At 38.9% G+C, this 20,617-nt stretch overlaps 2 protein-coding genes and 1 long non-coding RNA gene across 3 annotated transcripts in view; 2 read left to right on the top strand and 1 right to left on the bottom strand.

The window, feature by feature from the left end:
* Zfyve16 (zinc finger, FYVE domain containing 16) overlaps positions 1–14,931 on the top strand; it is a 43,062-nt gene extending 28,131 nt beyond the window's left edge. The window contains exons 14-18 of the mRNA NM_173392.4: positions 2,387–2,467; positions 7,583–7,745; positions 8,717–8,822; positions 10,010–10,177; positions 14,057–14,931. Of these exons, the coding sequence (NP_775568.1) occupies positions 2,387–2,467; positions 7,583–7,745; positions 8,717–8,822; positions 10,010–10,177; positions 14,057–14,218 (680 nt within the window). The 3' untranslated portion in view covers positions 14,219–14,931. The remainder of the gene's footprint in view (positions 1–2,386; positions 2,468–7,582; positions 7,746–8,716; positions 8,823–10,009; positions 10,178–14,056) is intronic.
* Positions 8,134–18,607, bottom strand: Gm52060. Its single transcript, XR_003950692.1, has 3 exons — positions 18,544–18,607; positions 17,661–17,735; positions 8,134–8,197 (listed from the first exon to the last, which is right to left on the bottom strand). It is a non-coding gene; the product is annotated as a predicted gene, 52060 (long non-coding RNA).
* A 41-nt stretch (positions 18,608–18,648) lies between these two features.
* Positions 18,649–20,617, top strand: part of Fam151b (family with sequence similarity 151, member B) — a 34,412-nt gene continuing 32,443 nt past the window's right edge. Inside the window, exon 1 of the mRNA NM_001163627.1 lies at positions 18,649–18,752. Within this exon, the coding sequence (NP_001157099.1) occupies positions 18,728–18,752 (25 nt within the window). The 5' untranslated portion in view covers positions 18,649–18,727. The remainder of the gene's footprint in view (positions 18,753–20,617) is intronic.

Below are 20,617 nucleotides of genomic sequence, written 5' to 3'. Positions count from 1 at the left end.
CCCTTAACCACTGCGGGCCCCGTTAAAGGGTGACAGCCAGCTCACTGTCTGTGCGTCTCTCCAGAGACTCTGTATGATATACACATCAGGCAAGGGCACGCACATACTCAAGGTGCATCTTACAGATAACTTGTAATACTTGTTCCATTATGCACCTTGCTTTGTTGTTTTAACACCTCTTAGAGGTTATTCTATGTCAGTGAAGAACTTTAACTCTGTAACTTTCCACTTGGCAACTACTTATCCTTTAACTCTCACATTGTCATAGTTGGTTACCATTCCTCAGCTACTTACAAAAATGTTGTTAGATTAACCTTGTATACATGCATATTATGTTTCTAGGGGGGAAATTTTGGTCAAAAGTTACATTTGCGTTTTCCTTTTTCTATTTTTCATTTGTGTGTGGTGTTTATTTGTGTATGCAAGCATGTCTTTGCATGTCTGTAGGTACACATGTGTGTAGTTGTATGTATGGTTCTTTCTCCCAGCCCATGGGTCCAGAAATAAGACTCAGACTCAAATGCCTTGGCCATGTAGCTGGGTTCTTTTCTGACTAGATATAATTTAAAATATCCCATTTATTTTAAACTACATTCTACCACGTGGCTGGTTACCTGTGCTCAAGAGTCTTCTCATGTCTTCCCAGGAGAATCTCCTGTACCTGGCTCTATCCCAGAATTCTTTCTGCTTCCCAGATGTTCCACCTCCCATTTCCTGCCTAAGCCATTGCTTTTTAATTGACAGGTGATAGATTCATACAATGCCCAAGATATTCTTTCTACAGGTGTACATGTGGAGACCTCTTGGGCAGCAGGATGTTGCAGTTAGGATTTATTGCTGTGAAGAGATACCATGACCTCTACAATTCATTCATTCATTCTTTCTCTCTCTCCCCTCCTCCCTCCCTCCCTCCCTCCCTCCCTCCCTCCCTCCCTCCCTCCCTCCCTCCTTCTCTAGGATTTATTTATTTTATGTATATGAGTACACTGTCACTCTCTTAGACATGCCAGAAGAGGGCATTGGATCCCATTACAGATAGTTGTGAGCCACCATGTGGTTGCTTAGAATTGAACTCAGGACTTCTGGAAAAGCAGTCAGTGCTCTTAACTGCTGAGCTATCTCTCCAGCTCTCAACCCCTACAACTCTTACAAAGGAAAATAATTATTGGAGCTGGCTTACAGCTTCAGAGGTTTCGTCCATTATCATTATCATTATTGCAGGAAACATGGTGGCATGCAGGCAGACATGATGCTAGAGAAGGAGCTGAGAGTTCTACATGATCTACATGTAGCCAGCAGAAAGTGACTGCCGCACTAGGCCTAGCTTGAACATTGAAGACCTCAAAGCCCAGCCCCCTAGTGAATTTTTTTTTCAATAAAGTCATATTTACTCCAATAACACCACACCTCCTAATAGTACCACTCCCTATAGGCCAAGCATTCTCACACATGAGTTTGGAAGGTCATTTCTATTCAAACCACCACACAGGGTCTCTCAGTAAAACTCAGAGCCTGTTGATATGGCTAGTCTTGCTAGTTGTCTTGGTCCCAGGAATCTATATTTGCCTTCAAAGGCTAGAATTCAGGCAGGCCATCACACCCACCCAGGATTTACACGGGTTCTGGGGATCTTAACTCTGATCTTGATGCTTACATAGAAAAGTACTTTAAACTCTTCTCATAGAGATTTATTCAATTTATGTTTACCTGCAGTGAATTTGATTCATGACACCCTCATTAACAAAAGCATAAACCTTTTTTTATGTACTAATAAAAAAAGAGAGGAAAGGAAAGAGGAAAGAAAAGGAAAGGAAAATAGAAATGTGAATCAATTGTTTTAAAGATGGTATAATAAAGTCTGCAGGAGACTCATATTCTGTCTAATGTGGACTCCACAGGAATTTTGGGTTTAAATCCTGACATGACAAATTAGAAAGACCTAAATAGGCTAAAATGTGTGTGATTTTGAGTATTGTGGTTGATTTATTGTTCCTCTGGGACAGAGGGCAAGCTACAGGTTTTCCTGGTTACCAGCTGAAGGCTATGCTGATTTGGGGAAAGGGTTTTGTCTTTGTGTTTTTGGAAAAGGTGATTCAAGTATTTACCCTTTCCAGAGTTATATGGATCAGATTTGATAGAGGGAGATCCCCTGAGAACTAGATTCCAGAGAATCAAACAAAAAGTTTATCTTGATGATATTAAAACATCCATCATTTGAAACACTATTATATCCAATATTGTAATTTTGTTTTAATTTTTATTGTATTTTTAACATGTTATGAGAATAACATTTATCAAATATTTGAAATGCAGAAACTCCACATTGTGAGTAATAAATACAGTAGAGGATGAGCAGATTAAAATATAACTTATTATTTGTTATCAGTGACAGGTGCAAGTTTTGTGGTGTTTAATGGTGCTCTGAAAACATCTTCAGGATTTCTTGCCAAATCCAGCATAGTCGAAGGTATGAATTTCATATTTGATTGTTGTAATATAAAGTTATTTTTAATATAAAGTTATTTTTTCTTTACCTTTAATAAATATATTTGTGGGGCTAGTGAGATAGCTCAGCAGTTAAGAAGCACTGGTTGCCTTCCAGATGTCCTGAGGTCAATTCCCACATGGTGGCTCACAACCATCTGTAACAGGATCTGATATCCTTTTCTGGTATGCAGGGGTATGTGCAGATAAAGTACTCATACATTAATTTTTAAAAAAAGGGGAAAAAAAAGAAAAAAATAGATCTGTCAGGTATGGTAGTACCTGGAAGCAGAAGTGGATTTCTATGAGTTTGAGGCTAGTCTGGTCTATATAGTGAGACCTTATCTCAAAACAAAACAAAGAATATATTTGATGCTTACAAAAGGACAATTTAAGTTGTTAAAAACAGTAACACAAACTTATGTGAAATGATCTCTTAGCCTGGAGCATGACAGTACTGGATTACTTCGCCTTCTTTCTCCTCTACTTAAGAGTTAGCTACTAGACTGACTACTGTGTGTATTATTTTCTAACATTATAGCATATTTACAAAATGTGCTGTTATTATGCTTATTAAGATAATTTATTTAAAATTCACTTTATCTTTCTAGTTTATGCATATTTTGTAACCTTAGCTTGTTCAATTTCAGTGCCTTTAAATATTTTGTGACTATGTGATAATTTGTTCATCTGACCATGAACTTCTAGATTGTTGTTTATGGCAAGCAGTAGTGCTAATATATATCTATGATTGGAATTCCTGAGCCAATTAGATTGGTAAATGTTGATTTTGCAAAGTGATTGTACCAATCCTTGTTACTCTTAGGCTGTTAAATTCTTCACTAGTCTACATAGTCTCCAAGACATGGTATTACCAGTCTACTTAATTTTGTCAGTTTCTTAGCTATTTCTTGTTTTGTTTTGTTTTAAGATTTATTTATTATTATATATAAGTACACTGTAGCTGTCTTCAGATGCACCAGAAGAGGGCGTCAGATCTCATTACAGATGGTTGTTAGCCACCATGTGGTTGCTGGGATTTGAACTCAGGACCTTCGGAAGAGCAGTCGGTGCTCTTAACCACTGAGCCATCTCTCCAGCCCTAGATATTTCTTAGTATGGTCATTATTAGCATATTTCCTACTCATTAGCAAGTAGAACATCTGTATTAGTCAGGGTTCTCTAGAGTCACAGAACTTATGGATAGTCTCTAGATAGTAAAGGAATTTATTGATGACTTACAGTCGGCAGCCCAATTCCCAACAATGATTCAGTCGCAGCTGTGAATGGAAGTCCAAGGATCTAGCAGTTACTCAGTCTCACGCAGCAAGCAGGCAAAGGAGCAAGAGCAAGAGCTAGACTCCCTTCTTCCAATGTCCTTATATTGTCTCGAGCAGAAGGTGTAGCCCAGATTAAAGGTGTGTTCCACCACACCTTTAATCCCAGATGAAAGGTGTAGCCCAGATTAAAGGTGTGTTCCTTAAACTCCGAGATTCAATCTTCTGGAATCCATAGCCACTATGGCTCAAGATCTCCATACCAAGATCCAGATAAGGATCTCCAAGCCTCCAGATAAGGGTCACTGGTGAGCCTTCCAATTCTGGATTGTAGTTCATTCCAAATATAGTCAAGTTGACAACCAGGAATAGCCACTACAACATCTTATTTCATATTTATAGAATGTGTTATCTTGTTTGTGAGATACTCATTCACAACTTTTGCCTATTTTCTATTGATTGTCTTTTATTCTAACTGCTTTGTAGTTTATGTTACATATTGTAGATTCCTCTTCATATTTAAAGTAACAGATAGTATTTGTTGATATTTGTGTAGAGGGTATTTTGATAATTTGGAACATCTATAGAATGTATAGTGGTCAAGTCAGGGTAGCTACCATTCTCATCTACTTAAACCCTTGTTATTTCTTTGTGTTAACTAACTTGAGATTCTTCTGCAAGCTCTTTATGACATATAAATTGTGAATTTTAGTTGCCTTTCTGAATGCACAGCATTCTTGGTATGTGCTTGTGTTATGGTAACTATCATCTAATTTCTTTTCTGTCCTGCTTTCTATCTTCCCTAACTTGTAGGAGCCACTATTTTATTTTCTTGTGCTAAAGTAACTCTTTTATTATAGTATCCACATGTGACTGAACATCGACATGGGATGCTTTTCCTTCTGTGATTGTGCACTTAATCTAATGTCTGACCTCTAGTTCTATCCACGTTGCTGTAGATGACAGGATTTCGGTTTGTTTTTTGTTTGTTTGTTTTTTCCTGGCTGAATAATATTCCATTATTTCTCTATACCATGTTTTTTATTCATCTGTTTAAACACCTCCATTGATTTAACATTGTGGCTATTCCGAATAGCGCTAAATCAGAGGATGTGGAAGTATCTCTCACTCTCTTTTTTTCTATATTTTTGTTGTTTCTTTGGAGGAGAACATCCGAGGGCATTCAGACAGGGTCTTGCATGGGCTAACTATGTAGCTCTGGTCAAGCTCAAATCCTCAGCTTTCCTGCCTGCACTTTTTGAGTGTTGAGGTCATAGACCTCTGCCATCATGTCCAGCTTAACTCTGATTAATTATTTAATTTCATTTGAGGTACATCCAGTAGGTGACTAGTTGGATCATAAGTTATTTCTAACTTTAGCATATTGAGCAACTCATGTGCTATTTTTCCATGATGGCATTACTGTCAACAGTGTATAACAGTCTCTTTCTCTGCTTGGAAATGGAGCTCGGTGCTCGAGCACTAGCTGGGCATGCGCTGAAGCCCTGGCCAGTTCCCAGCATTTGGTTTATTTTTTGTGGGATTTTATTATTATCATTATCATAGCCATTCTGACCTGGATGAAGAACTATGATGATGGTTTTATTTGCATTTCATTGTAGTGATGCTAAATATTTCTTACACATTTCTAGAACTTCTTTAGAAAAGTGTCATCAGATCATTTGTGAATTTTTTTAACCAGCTTTTGATTTTGTGCAACGAAGTTTCGGTTTGTAGTCCCTGCTAGACTCAAACTTGTTACCCCAACATCTGCCTCCAGAATGCTGGTGGCGATACCCCCAGTGCTAGAAATGGTCTCTCTTGACATGCATGTTTTAGTCTTCTTTCCTCTGTTATTCAGGAAAGGCTTAATTTGTTGTACATTTGTTAGCTAAGCTCTGGGCTGTCTTTTTACATGTATATTCTTTCTTGGTCCTTTGAGTACTGGGATTCAAGGCAGGAGCCACACCCAACAGGGCTTTCAGTTCTTACAAGATACACAGAGAGAAAGTCCTACTCATGCGTAACTTTTAAATAATTTCCCTGTGTGTTTCTTCTAGCAGGTTCACATCTTCAGGTCTTACTTTTGGGGCTTTGGTTTATTTTGAGGAGATTTTGTGCATGACAAGAGAGGGGACCTAGTGTGAATGGGTAATCATTTGATAGCACCGTTTATTGAGACTTTGTTTTCTACAGTGAATGTTTTGGCACCTTTGTTAATAATCAGGAGGCTTAAGTGGGTGATTTATCCTAGGGTTTTATGTTCTGCTCTGGGGTGTGTGTGAGTGTGAGTGTGTGTGAGTGTGTGTGTGTGTGTGTGTATGTGTGTGTGAGTGTGTGTGTGTGTGTGAGTGTGTGTGTGAGTGTGTGTGTGAGTGTGAGAGAGAGTGTGTGAGTGTGTGTGAGTGTGAATGTGTGTGAGTGTGTGTGTCTGAGTGTGTGTGAGTGTGTGTGTGAGAGTGTGTGTGAGTGTGTGTGTGTGTGTGTGTGTGTGTGTGTGTGTGTGTGTGTGAGTGTGTATTTAATGCTATCAGGGATTTTATAGCTTTGCAGTGTGTGTGGGGTGATGAGGTATTAAGACACCTCAGCCTCTCTCCTTCTCTTTAGATCATTTTAGCTACCCCAGGTCTTTTATGCTCTCCTGAGAGTTTTAGGGGTGGGCAATTGTTTGTCCCCTGTCCTTGTGAAAATGACATTGGTGACATTAGATGGAGAGTATTTTGAGTCTGTAACTGTTCTGGATAGTATCAATGTTTTGACCATTTCAATCCTTTTAATTCATCAACATGGTCATGTCTATACTTGCTTGTGTCTTCAAGTCTTTCGTACTTATTTTGTCATTTTTACTGTAGAAATCATCTGGTTTCTTCACTAAGTTTATTCCTTTTTGTTATTGCTGTGAGAGGAATTGTTGTCTTAATTTCCTTGTCAGCAAGCTTGTTGTGTATATAAACGTGCTCCCTATTTTTTTCTTGATTTTGTGTTCAGTTTTAACACATCTGTGCCAGATTCATACAGTTTGTAAATAGGAACAGCCTGACTTCCCTCTCGGCCTGTTTGGACACCAGGCTTAGTGTCTGCTAACTACGCTAGTGTTCTAAGAGTAGTGAAAAAGGACGGGTCTCGGCTTTCCCCTTTCTTTGTGGTATTTGCTGTGGGTTTGTCCCATACTGCCTTTTTATTTTAAGGCATGTACCTTCTAAACCTTCCAAACTTAATTTATTGAGATTTTTTTCATAAATGGATGTTGAATTTTACCCAGTATTTTCTTCTGAAAGATGATTAATCCATGTTTTTTGTCCATCAGTTGGTGTGCTGTTTATTGATTTGCATATGTCTAATCATGTTTGCATCCCAAGGGTAAATCCTACTTAATCATGGGGTATGATATTACTGTTGTACTGTGACTAAAAAGCTTACCTTACTGTCTTTATTTGTGTACCCTAAAATCATTCTTAACTTTATGAAATAGTTTTATTTTCCTAGTGAGAAAAAAAGTCATTTAAATGATTAACAAAGGATATTTAAAACTTGTATCTTGAAACAAAAATAGTTTAATAATAAATTCTGTTACTTGGCACATATTCTTTCTTTTTTTGTTTGTTTGTTTATTTGTTTTTTGTTTTTCGAGACAGGGTTTCTCTGTATAGCCCTGGCTGTCCTGGAACTCACTCTGTAGACCAGGCTTGGCTTCGAACTCGGAAATCCGCCTGCCTCTGCCTCCCGAGTGCTGGGATTAAAGGCGTGCGCCACCACGCCAGCACTTGGCACATATTCTGAAGTTTGGCAAACTCCGTGTGAAGCATAACTCTCATTTCTAGATGGCTTAATGGTACAAATAACTCCAGAGACCATGGAGGGCTTGCGGCTGGCTTTACGAGAGCAAAAGGACTTTAGAATCCAGTGTGGAAAAGTTGATGCGGTAGACCTGAGAGAGTATGTGGACATCTGTTGGGTGGATTCAGAAGAGAGGAAGAACAAAGGGTAAGAATTTCTCATGTGATGGATGGGGGTGAGAAAAACATCCCTTTAATGCAATGATATATGTTATGAATGCATGTAGAATTATGACACTAACTTTAATGTTTCTGTTCCAATTAATACAATATGTTTTTTTCAAGCATGTAACTAATCAGACTCCTAAGTTTTCTTGAGCAGGAAGCTATAATGAACCATCAACTTGGGGAGGGTCTGATTTTAAAACATGAATCAGATAGTTTTGTTCAGGGCTAAGGAAAGGCAAAACACCTTTTGTGATATATGGCACACATTTTTGTCAAATAAATAATGGTTTCCTTTTGATTATTGAATTCTGTTAATTCCTTATAATGTAAGTGAGACTTAATGATGTAATCAGTAGAGGCCTTACCAATATCACTGTTGCTCCTTCTGTTCAGTTGCCCATAATCTTTCAGTGTTGGAGATGGATTAAGGCTCTACAAGAAAGAAGGAGACAATTCCAAAATAAATTTTTCATGTGAGATCTTGCCATGTAGCTTAGGCTGGACATGAACTCAGTGTGGCCCAGGATGGCCTTAAACTTGAAATCCTCCTGAGTGCTAGTGTTAAAGGCCTGTGCCAACCATGCCCAGGTTATGTGGTGCTGGGGATCAAACTCAAAGCCATCTGCAAACTAGGCTACACCCTGTCAAATCAGTGGCATGTGCCACCCCAGAAAATAGTTTTTTAAATTGTGAGATACTTTTCTGCTAAGAAACTGAAGTATATTAAAGCTAGGCCTGAATTGGACATATTAAAAAGGAGATATAATTTACTTGATAAAAAGATTATAACACAATCAAGGAATCATGATACATGGTTATATACATTTGAGATATTTGTTGCTACTTTAAATATAAAACTTTGACTTTATTATCTCATTTCCCAAATTCAGTAATCAATTTCATAGAAAACAGCATGATCCTAACTGTATTGTATTCTGCTTTATTACACAGTGTTATCAGTTCAGTAGATGGAATGTCAGTGGAAGGATTTCCAAGTGAAAAAATAAAACTGGAAACAGATTTTGAAACTGAGGAGAAGACTGTGAAATGCACTGAGGTATAGAAAAAGGTCTCTTAGCTTCATGTGCTGTGTGGGTAGTGTGTGTGTGTGTGTGTGTGTGTGTGTGTGTGTGTGTGTGTGTGTGTGTGATGTGTATACTTGCAAATAGTGCATATTCAGCCTATGACTCTTCAGGTGTAGCTTATTATACCTTTCACTTTCTATTTTGAAACAGATGCCCACCCAGAATCCCTCACATCCCAGATTTGTATTTGCATATATATATATTTCAAGCTCTCAACATGATAGGACTTCCTGACAGCTAATAGTTACTGACTTTTTTTTGGTTTGTTGAGACAGTTTTTTTCTTTGTAGTCCAGGAACTCTCTTTGTAGACCAGGCTGGCCTTAGACTCACAGAGATCCACCTGCTTCTGTCTTTCAAGTACTGGGATCAAAGATGTGCACCACCACACTTGGCCAAATTGACATTTTTTTAAAAAGATTTATTTATTTATTTTTATGTTTAAGAGTACACTGTAGCTGTCTTCAGACACACCAGAAGAGCGCATCAGATCCCATTACAGATGGTTGTGAGCCACCATGTGGTTGCTGGGAATTGGACCTCTGGAAGAGCAGTCAATGCTCTTAACCTCTGAGCCATCTCTCCAGCCCCCAAATTGGCATTTTTATATTGTTATTTTACTATAAAAGACTTTATTGACACCAGCTTATAATCAGTGTTCATGTGGGAAACCATTTTGGCACATTCTCGTTTTGAAATAAGACACTGTGAAGGTACTGAGCATAGCCTCCCAGCCTGGAGTCCTGTGTCCTCTCTGCAGTCAGATGGCCAGAGCTTCCATCATCCTTTGGTTTCATATGTGTAGAATGACATAGCAACTACAGAGCATTGTTTCCTAGGTCTGATCGGATTCCATACAGACATTCTTACATTGTTGGCTCTGAAATGAATTAACAGGATTTCATTGACACAAGTCAACTTTGGGCAAAAATAGTTGGACCACTCCTATAATCTTGTAATCTCTGATTTAAAATTTTTTATCATACATATTCAGGCTGTAGGTACAGAATGCTCTCAATTGATGGTTTCAAAGATCTAATGTTGGAATTTTATTAAAGTTGAATTCAAAGCAGTAGTGCCTTTTTTATTTGTTTTAATTCAGTTTATTTGTGGCTTCTAATCACAATCATGATTTCTTTCCAAATTTGACTGATTTTCAGGTGTTCTACTTCCTAAAGGACCAAGATATATCTATTTTATCAAGTAGTTACCAGTTTGCAAAGGAGATTGCTGTGGCTTGTAGTGCTGCCCTGTGCCCTCACCTGAGAACTCTAAAGAGTAACAGAATGAACAAAATTGGACTCAGAGTGTCCATTGACACTGATATGGTAAGACATAGCTTTGTGATATATTTTTGAGATTTATATTGCTATAAATATATTTGTATGTAGGGTGTGTGTGCCATGGTGCATATGTGAAGTAAAAAAACAAAAAACAAAACAAAACAAAAAAACTCACAAGAGTCAGTTTTCTCCTCCTGTCATTGAGTTCTAGGGACTCAGCTCAGCTTAGGAATCTGTCCAGCTTTTCCACTGAGCCATCTTGCTTCTCCTGGAATCAAGATTTTTATCTAACCCTTTGAGAAAAGGGAACCTCCTGCTGTTTTTTCTTTTGTTTTTGTGGTGCTGACAATGGAACCCAAGGCCTTAGTGCTAGACAAGCACTCAACCACTGAGCTGCACTTCCATCCCCAAGCCAGAACTTGCTGCACACATTTATTACCTCTGTTAATCTCTAACTGAAGCCAGGCTTTTCTGTAAAAGGTCACAGAGTGAATATTTTTGCAATGTAAGCTGCAGGGGTTTCTCTACAATTTGCCTTTTATCGTGGGAAGCTGTTACAGGGGTAACTGCATGAATCCAGTGGCTATGATCCAGTGAACCTGTTCTAGAAAGCAGGGTGGCCTGTAGACCATGGCTTGCTGATCCATTGCTGTCCTGTGTGCTAGACAGGCTTTGAAATTTATTCTAATTAGATTTACATGACTAAAAATCTAAAAGTATACACAAATGCGCGTGTGTGTGCACACACACCACTTCATTAAACATTCCAGGAAGCAGCAGTCATACTGTATAGGATGGAGTTGGTGGGTCATGGAGATGCTGACGCTAGACCACAGTGGAAATGCTTCCAGAAGAGCTACCCTTAATTCCCAAATAGAACTTCATCTCCAGACTCTTCTTAAATATTGCCCCATGATCAATACATAGTTGATACTATATATTTCTTGTGATTTTTATGCATGTACAAACAAATGTATATATGTAATGAAACTTGTGTCATATCTTCAAAATGTTTTATTTGCCATACTTTTTAAATATACCCTGAAATTACTATTCCTACCATGCCTGAGTCTCAATCTAAACTCCTTCTGTTCTAGGCTGACCTTGAATTTAGGAATCTGCCTGCCTTTGTAAGCATAAACAAAAAACTTAGCTGGGCGGAATCTTGCTTTGAGATCATCACTCCCTAACTCTCTTTATCTCCTTCCTTAGACTCTTTCTGACAATCTGGCTCATAGGGCAGCTGCCACTGTTCCTTTTAGATCTGTGAAACTCCTTATACGATTCATATTGCATCCTTCTATTTTGCATAGTTGAGAAATTATATATTTTTAATCGTGTTTCAGCACTTTCCCACAGCCTTAAGGGCTGTCTTAAAAATCCCAGCACTTAGCATTTTGCCTAGACATAGACACACCCTTGCCTCCCAGCCTTGTGCTGTTTCTGATTCCCGGAGTCTTAACCTTGGCAGAGGACATTCCTCTAGGGAGAAGCTGGAAAATATAATTATATTATACAGCATAATTATCCAGCTAGCCCTCAGCCTGTAGCAGCCATCAACATTCATGGAGGCCCATGCCCTGCTGGCTCTGTTCCAGGGGCAGGAACCACGTCATTACATCCCTTACCAGGCCAAGCAGGACTTGGCACAATAGGGTGCTCAGTGCTTCTCTACTTAACAGTGTTTATCTAATTAACAGTGACCGTCTTACATGGAAAAGCTATCTTCCCCAGAATGTCTAGTGAATATTTGCTGGGTACATTTTGTAACATTTGACAACAGATATAGATTTTCAAGGCAGATCCTTCATTCAAATTGGTTTTCTAAACAGGAGTTCATATACTGGTTTACTCCTCCAGCAAGTTGTGTTCTTCGCATGCTTCCTATTTATAAGAGGAGTTTTGTTTTCATTACTTCATTGGAAGACCCTTTCAAGGAAACTCAGAAAACTTGTTATGAGTATTGGTTGAGTGAGCACTGTTTTATCATTAAATGTATAAAAATATCAACTTCGCCGTAATATTAAATCTTCATGTTAAATAGTATTGCAGGGCTTGTGAGGTGGCTTAGTAGGCTAAGTGTGTGCTGCACAACAAGTGTGAGGATCTGAGCTTGGATCCCCAGCACCCGTGTCAAAGTGTGGGAGTAGCAGTGTATGCCCGTAACCCTACTGCTGTGGGGACAGAAACAAGACCCTGGGGCTTGCTGTTTTCAGTGAAAGGGACACTGTATAAATAAAGTGGAGCCTTAGTGAAAACCTTAGTGACACCCAAAGTCAAATCTCTGGACTCAGCTTGTGCACACAACTGCATACACACATGCACATATACACACACTGCATACACACATGCACATATACACACACTGCATACACACATGCACATATACACACACTGCATACACACATGCACATATACACAACTGCATACACACATGCACATATACACACAACTGCATACACACATGCACATATACACACACTGCATACACACATGCACATATACACACAACTGCATACACACATGCACATATACACACACTGCATACACACATGCACATATACACACACTGCATACACACATGCACATATACACACTGCATACACACATGCACATATACATCTCACACAGAACATAGTACTGCATACACACATGCACATATACACACACTGCATACACACATGCACATATACACACACTGCATATACATCTCACACAGAACATATAGTACTGCATACACACATGCACATATACACACACTGCATACACACATGCACATATACACACACTGCATACACACATGCACATATACACACACTGCATACACACATGCACATATACACACACTGCATACACACATGCACATATACACACACTGCATATACATCTCACACAGAACATATAGTACTGCATACACACATGCACATATACACACAACTGCATACACACATGCACATATACACACACTGCATACACACATGCACATATACACACACTGCATATACATCTCACACAGAACATATAGTACTGCATACACACATGCACATATACACACAACTGCATACACACATGCACATATACACACACTGCATACACACATGCACATATACACACACTGCATATACATCTCACACAGAACATATAGTACTGCATACACACATGCACATATACACACACTGCATACACACATGCACATATACACACACTGCATACACACATGCACATATACACACACTGCATACACACATGCACATATACACACACTGCATATACATCTCACACAGAACATATAGTACTGCATACACACATGCACATATACACACAACTGCATACACACATGCACATATACACACACTGCATACACACATGCACATATACACACACTGCATATACATCTCACACAGAACATATAGTACTGCATACACACATGCACATATACACACACTGCATACACACATGCACATATACACACACTGCATACACACATGCACATATACACACACTGCATACACACATGCACATATACACACAACTGCATACACACATGCACATATACACACACTGCATATACATCTCACACAGAACATAGTACTGCAACAATTTGAAACACGGTATGTTGATTTTTCAATTCATTTTTAATTCAAATTAAGTTGCATTGTTAATTATATTAAAGCTTCAGATATCATTTACATATGTGTTTAGTTGGAAGGAAATCTAAAATATAAAGTAGTGACAATATTTATAATGTTATAATTTATGTAGTAAAGAGATAAAAGAAATGGGAAAATAAATTTTTGAAAATAACTTTATTTTACTCATAGCTTTAAGCTGAATATTCAAAAAATGCTACATATTCGGCTGCCAAGCAACACAAGAGGGCTAATTTTCTAGGGTTACCTTTATCAAGATTTCTTTTTTTTCCAGGTTGAGTTCCAGGCAGGCTGTGAAGGCCAGCTTCTGCCTCAGCATTACCTGAATGATCTGGATAGTGCCCTGATCCCTGTGATCCACGGCGGGACCTCCAACTCTAGTCTGCCACTAGAAATAGAGTTAGCATTTTTCATTCTAGAAAACCTTTCTGAGTGAAACCGTGTACTGTGCTGTATCTTGCAAACTGATCGGTTAAAACGAATCCCAGCACTAAAACGGAAATGCCACCAACACTAAATGTTTGATAATTGAAATATATAATTTTGCTTTTTAGGTAGGAATGATTTTTAAAAATCATTAGCACAGTATTTAAGTTCCTAAAAATTTAAGGAATCATCATTTTTATAGCTTTATGCTTATTATAAGAACTAAGAGGAAATATTTCTAACTTACAATTTACAGTATTTACTGTGTACCTTAACTGTTAAGCCAAAGCATCTGCGCTTAGCCCTACTCCTCATAGATGACGAGAATGAAGGAGAGACCTGCGTTGTGTGGATGCTAGTGAGAACACTGGTTTTGAAGTCTGTTTAAAAATGTATCTCAGTAAGGAAGACCAGTTTCAAGATTCTAGACTTATAATTCTTTGAATAAAGCTGATAACTTATTTGTATAAATGGAATGAAGACCTACCTCCATGATTACATACAAACTGTTTGATTAAATTTAGAATTTTGCCTTTATTTCTTCTCAAATTTCATGTATCTATATATATATATACACACATATAAATATATCATTTTTTCTGATTAAAATAATTGCGGGTGCTTTAGGACTTTATGCTTCTCTATTTAAGTCTGTTGTTTCCATAGCAACATATGATTTGGAATGTGTTTTATAAATCTTTGCTAATATATAAATAGATAATATTTTTGTATCACAGTGCATTCTTTTTCTCCTTCCTTACAAAGTACACCACTGTATTTAACACTCTTGAGATGACGACAGGCCAGATGGCCTATGAAATAGTCATCAGGTAGCAATAACTGAAGCCTAAAGCAGGTTTCTTTTACTTTCATGTTAGTCCTTAGTAATTTCTTGATTGATATCAATGTATGAAGTGTAAATTTCAACAAACTTACTACTTTTGCATATTTTAAATTCTTTCTATGCTAGTTATTTTTTATAATGGAATATTTAACTTAACAAAAAGTTAAAGGTTGTGATAGAGCTTTCTAGTTTAATTCAGACAACAGAAAAGAAAAAACTGTCATTTAACTTATATAAAATGTAATCATTGTTTTGATGCCTTTTTATTATGTGAAATATATTTTTGTATTAAAAACACTCATTGTATCTATCAGGAAGTCACACTAAATAACTCTGTGTAAGAAGGATTATTTATAAAGCATTGCACCTTATAGATCCAGGCACGTGATTCTCCTCCAAATCACACTTGGACCAGCCAGACACATATTTGAGGAGAATGTCCACAAGTAATGTGAAATGTTACAGGTAGTAAATAAAACGGCAACGTCGAAATGATGTAATATAAAGATGATTACATATCAGGCTCATTTTGTTTACATAATTTGTTTCTTTTTCAGTATATTGTATACTGTGAAGTATAACTGTACAGTTTATGAATATTGAACTTACCAAATAGTGGAAGGGTCTTCTGTGGTAAAATAACTTTGAATTTGTTTTCATAGTGTCTACAAACAGTAAAAATTGGAATCCTAGTCTAAGATGTTAGAGGCACATTTTACAGCATTCTTTGGAGATGGGTTTTTTTGAATGCAGACACTTGCTTTATCATAGTTTTTCTTCACATTGGACTTAATTTGAAATTTTAGTAAAGAAATTGGTTGGCTCTTTGTAGTCAATCTACAATGATCTGTTTATGGTCTTAAGACGACTTTTTTTTTTTAAAGATTTATTTAATATCACACGTAAGTACACTGTAGCTGTCTTTGAACACACCAGAAGAGGGCACCAGATCTCATTACAGGTGGTTGTGAGCCACTATGTGGTTGCTGGGATTTGAACTCAGGACCTTCAGAAGAACAGTCAGTGCTCTTAACCTCTGAGCCATCTCTCCAGCCCTTAAGACAATGCAACTCAGTTTCTCTGCATTTTGAAATATGAGGTGAACTGTAATCTTGCTTTATGCATCTATTGAACAAGCCATGTGCCTGTGTTTGCTACATATAAAAAAGGACCATTATCAGGTTTCATCAGTTGAATTGTAAGTTCCTTCATTTTGGATGTGTGGAACAGAGAGTTAACATACAGGGACATTTTAACTGCTGCAGTGGAGAAATGACTCTTGAGTGAGTATGGGTTACTGACTGGAGGATGCCCGTGTCTGCCTCAGGAGGAGCTTGTAGCACAGTGGGCATTTGGCCTCAAGTCTGAAACACCAAGAACGCTTATGATTGAATAATAAAAGTCTTACTTTGACAGTTGTGTAGGTTCCTGACAACCTAGGTTTCTGTGTTGTTTCATGGAAGTTTCTTTCTTTCTTTTTTTTAAAGATTTATTTCATTTATATGAATACACAGTAGCCATCTTCAGACACACCAGAAGAGGCCATCTGATCCCATTACATGGTTGTGAGCCGCTATGTGGTTGCTGGGAATTGAACTCAGGACCTCTGGAAGAACAAGCAGCCAGTGCTCTTAACCACTGAGCCATCTCTCCAGCCCCTAGAAGTTTAATAGAATAATTTTGATATGATTCAAGTGATAAAAGACTTTCTTGAAATAAAACAGAAACTGCTTACTTATTCTAGGTTTGATATTTTGTTGAGTGGCTTTGAAATGTTTGACTTGTGTGTACAGTTCAGCAAAAAGAAACATGAAAATTTAGCGTGTTAATTTTTTGTTCCTTTCTGCAATTAAGATGCTTTTTACCAATGGCTGAGTAAAAAATGTCCAGACAGAAGCAGTAGGACCTTTATAATCCTAAATGCTGTGCAGATCCCACCTGCACGGATCTACCCTGTTCTTCCACCACATATCTTCAACAGGTAGTCATCTTTATCGTGTGTGCCATCCCATGAATTGGAGGTAGTAGCAGCAGTGATCTTATTCCTCTCTGTTTCTTAAAGTGCACAAGACATTGGAATTGCTGTAATTATTGTGCTGTGTGAGAGAACACTTGAATCTGTTTCTCCCACCTGAAATGTGTCCTGACATCTTACATCGCCCCACTATCTCCCTTTCCTCTGCCAACTCTGCCCTTCAGCACCAGCAACCACCATCATCAGTTTTTGTCCAGGTCAGCATTCTTAGGTCAGTGATAGAAGTGAAATCATGCAGCCTTGGTCTTCCTGGGCCTGTCCTCCTTCACCCAACATCTGACAGTTCATCCTTGTTGCAAATAACAGGGTCTCCTATATGAACCCTGAACTTCATGATGGGCCTTGCTACATTTTATCTATTCATCTACTGGTGGATCTTAGGTTGGTTTTGTGTCTTGCTTTTAGGAGTTAACATTGCAGTGAGCACAGGGCACAGCTGCCTACCTGACAGTGATTTCCTTTACATACGCAACGACTCATAGTTTTTAACTTTTCCAGGGTCATCCACACCGTGTTCATAGTGACATTTCTTACTTACAGTGTAGCATTGTGTAGTCATACTATATTAATTACCTGGGTTATGGAGTGTAAGTAGGTTCCATTGCTTCTGTCTGAACGTTTTTTACTCCGCGATTGGTAAAAAGCATCCTAATTGCAGAAAGGAACAAAAATCCATTAGAAATCTTGCCTGTATTCGTAGGAGTACTTTGATAATAGCAATTTCATTACTAACAAGGCTGGTGGTTAGAACTTCCAGGGTGAGGGTGTTGGAATGTTGAAGCTCTAGCAGCATCTTCTTGTGCTGTGTTTAGCTCCCTTAATTGCATTGCTTACTTGACCTCATGTCCTTGTGACTAGGTGAAACTTTTGGAATGTGTTAACACAGTACCAGCCTGAAACCCAAGAACCGTCGGATAGGAACGGAAACGTGCACTCAGTTTGCTGTAAACTGCATGCCTGATGTTTCCACAAAAGTATTTGAAATTTTCCAGGATATATAACTTTCTTAAACAGCGAAAAACACTACTAAACTATGCAATATGTCTGGGGCAACTGGTTTCGTGTTCTAGAACGATTATCACTCATACTTGGTTCAGGAATAAACTCTTGAGGTGAGAGGTGTGTGGTTTATGCTGTTTGTAAAGAAGTAAGTTTAAATGTGAAGATACAGGTAGAAAACCAAAGACCATAAAGCAATGGGGCTATATTTTCTGGCTGAGCTGGAGGAAATCCAGAGACTTTGGAGACCCGGTTGAGGCCAAAATTGCCACTCAAGTCAGAGTGACTTAAAAATTTTACTCTCTGAAGGGTTGGGCGAGAACCACTTCCGTTTGTGCTGTCAGGTAATGTATTCTAGCTTTGCAGCCCGCTGTACCCTAGAATGAGTAGCTCCACACCAGAACTGGACCACTGCACTATGGGAAATGTGCCCCGCAATCCTCTCCCCGCGACCCACCTCCTCTCTTCCCACTATCCCCGCTTCTCTCCCTGCCCCAAGCCTAGCAGTTCCAGTGCGCATGCGCACCTTTTACATCACTGGCGCAGAGGTTCCGGTCAGGTCATCTGGCTTCCGCCAGGAAGACAACCAGGAGACTGCCAACCTTGTGCACCTGCGCAGATCGCTGCGTCTGTCTGTCACCATGGCAGCATGTGCAGGGGGCCCGGGTAAGTGTGGAGGGTTCAGCGGGCAGGGTACCGCCTACTCTTTTTCCTGTTTTGTTATTGAGTTGTAAATGCCAGTGTCTGCGGGGTGTTCAAGTGGTGGCTGATTTAACTGAGGCCGAAGAGTATCTCCGTGTGACAAAGGTAGAAACAATTTAGGGTAAATCGATTGTTTAGATACAAAAGGAAAATTCATTTTTGATATTAAAAGTTCAAAATGGTTCAGTAAGGTCTCTAGTCCTTCCCAATCATTAGCCCATTTCCCCCTCAAATTTCTGCTACACATTCGTGGGTGGATCCTTCCAAAAAGGTCTTACATACATACCACATTATCTTTTTTTTTTAACCTTTCACTTTTTGTTTGTTTGTTTTGTTTTATTTGTATGAGTACACTGCAGCTGTCTTGAGACACGCCACAAGAGGGCATCGGATTCCATTACAGATGGTTGAGAGCCACCATGTGGTTGCTGGGGAAGTGACCTCAGGACCCCTGGAAGAGCAGTCAGTGCCCTTAACTGCTAGGCCATCTCTTCAGCCCTCTACCTTCTTTATTTTATTTTTTTTTAAGATTTTTCATTTATTAAATGTAAGTACACTGTAGCTGTCTTCAGACACCCCAGAAGAGAGCATCAGATTTCATTACGAATGGTTGTGAGCCACCATGTGGTTGCTGGGATTTGAACTCAGGACCTTCAAATTTGAAGAGCAGTTGGTGCTCTTAACCTCTGAGCCATCTCTCCGTCTCTGCTTTTTAACACACACATAAACATTAAATATTTCTTTATTTTGCATAAAACCTTTGAAGATTTTAAACAATGTATTTTGATCAATTTATCTTTCCCTCTCCCCCAGATCTTACCAAACCTCTCTTCAACTTCACACTCTTTTTATTTGTTCTTATATTTATCAAACGTCAAAGAAGGAATAGAGTGGACTCTCTCAAGGTTGGGGGCCTCCCTCTGGTTTTGTACTGTGAATTTTAAGAAAGTTTCTGTAAATGTTTATGGTGCATATTTATTGGGTAAGGTGAGACTTTTCCCCTCCCAACCCATAGTAGATCAATTCAATATCAATTTCTTAGGTATTTCTTCCCACGAGGCCCACAAAAGAGGGAGAGGTAGGTGTCAAAATCACATTGGCAGGGCTGGAGAAAGAGCTCATTTGCAAAGCTTCTTGCCTTGCAGGCATGAGGACAAGAGTTCCATCCACACAGCCTGTGTGAAAACCAGGGACCCTGGTACAGGAGGGCACTGGGGGGGATGGGAACAGATGGATCCATGGAAGGAGATAGCACACCACTCAGAGTTGTCTTCTTGGTAAGCTCCAGGTTAGCAAGCCTCCCTCTCTCAAAACACAAGAATGACATCTGTGACTGTCCTCTGGTCTCCTCATGCACATGCTCACACAGCCATACCACACTGTAATACAATGGCACTGGCTCTTTGGAAGATGCGCGCCCTTCCTTAGTGAACAAGTGTAGAGAAAAGCGCTGGTGCTTTAGATGTTTCTTATGCAAAGGAAACAACATAACTGTGGCTTAAGGACATCTAACACGCAAGGGGGCATTCTGACAGGAGACACCGCCCCACCCTGCAGCTGTTTTCAATTCCCTCGTCTGAATCAAATCTCAAAGGCCTAAGAGCACTGTGCTAACAGGGATGCTCTTCTCCAGGAGGTGTGGATGACAGTGTTCTTGCCTTTCTGGCCCCTTGGCTCACAGGGTCTCTTCCTGCACCTTTCAAGTCAGAAATAATTGATTGAGTTCTTCTCACTATATCACCTCAACTTTTACTGGCCTTTCTCCCTGTAGACTTATAAGGACCTTGTTATTAAAATGTATACACTCATATAAATGTCCTTTTATTTCT

This window comes from Mus musculus, chromosome 13, assembly GCF_000001635.26.
Source record: "Mus musculus strain C57BL/6J chromosome 13, GRCm38.p6 C57BL/6J".
Lineage (NCBI taxonomy): Eukaryota > Metazoa > Chordata > Mammalia > Rodentia > Muridae > Mus > Mus musculus.
Note: the sequence above shows the minus strand (reverse complement) of the source record. Positions and strands in the feature narration are given on the sequence as shown.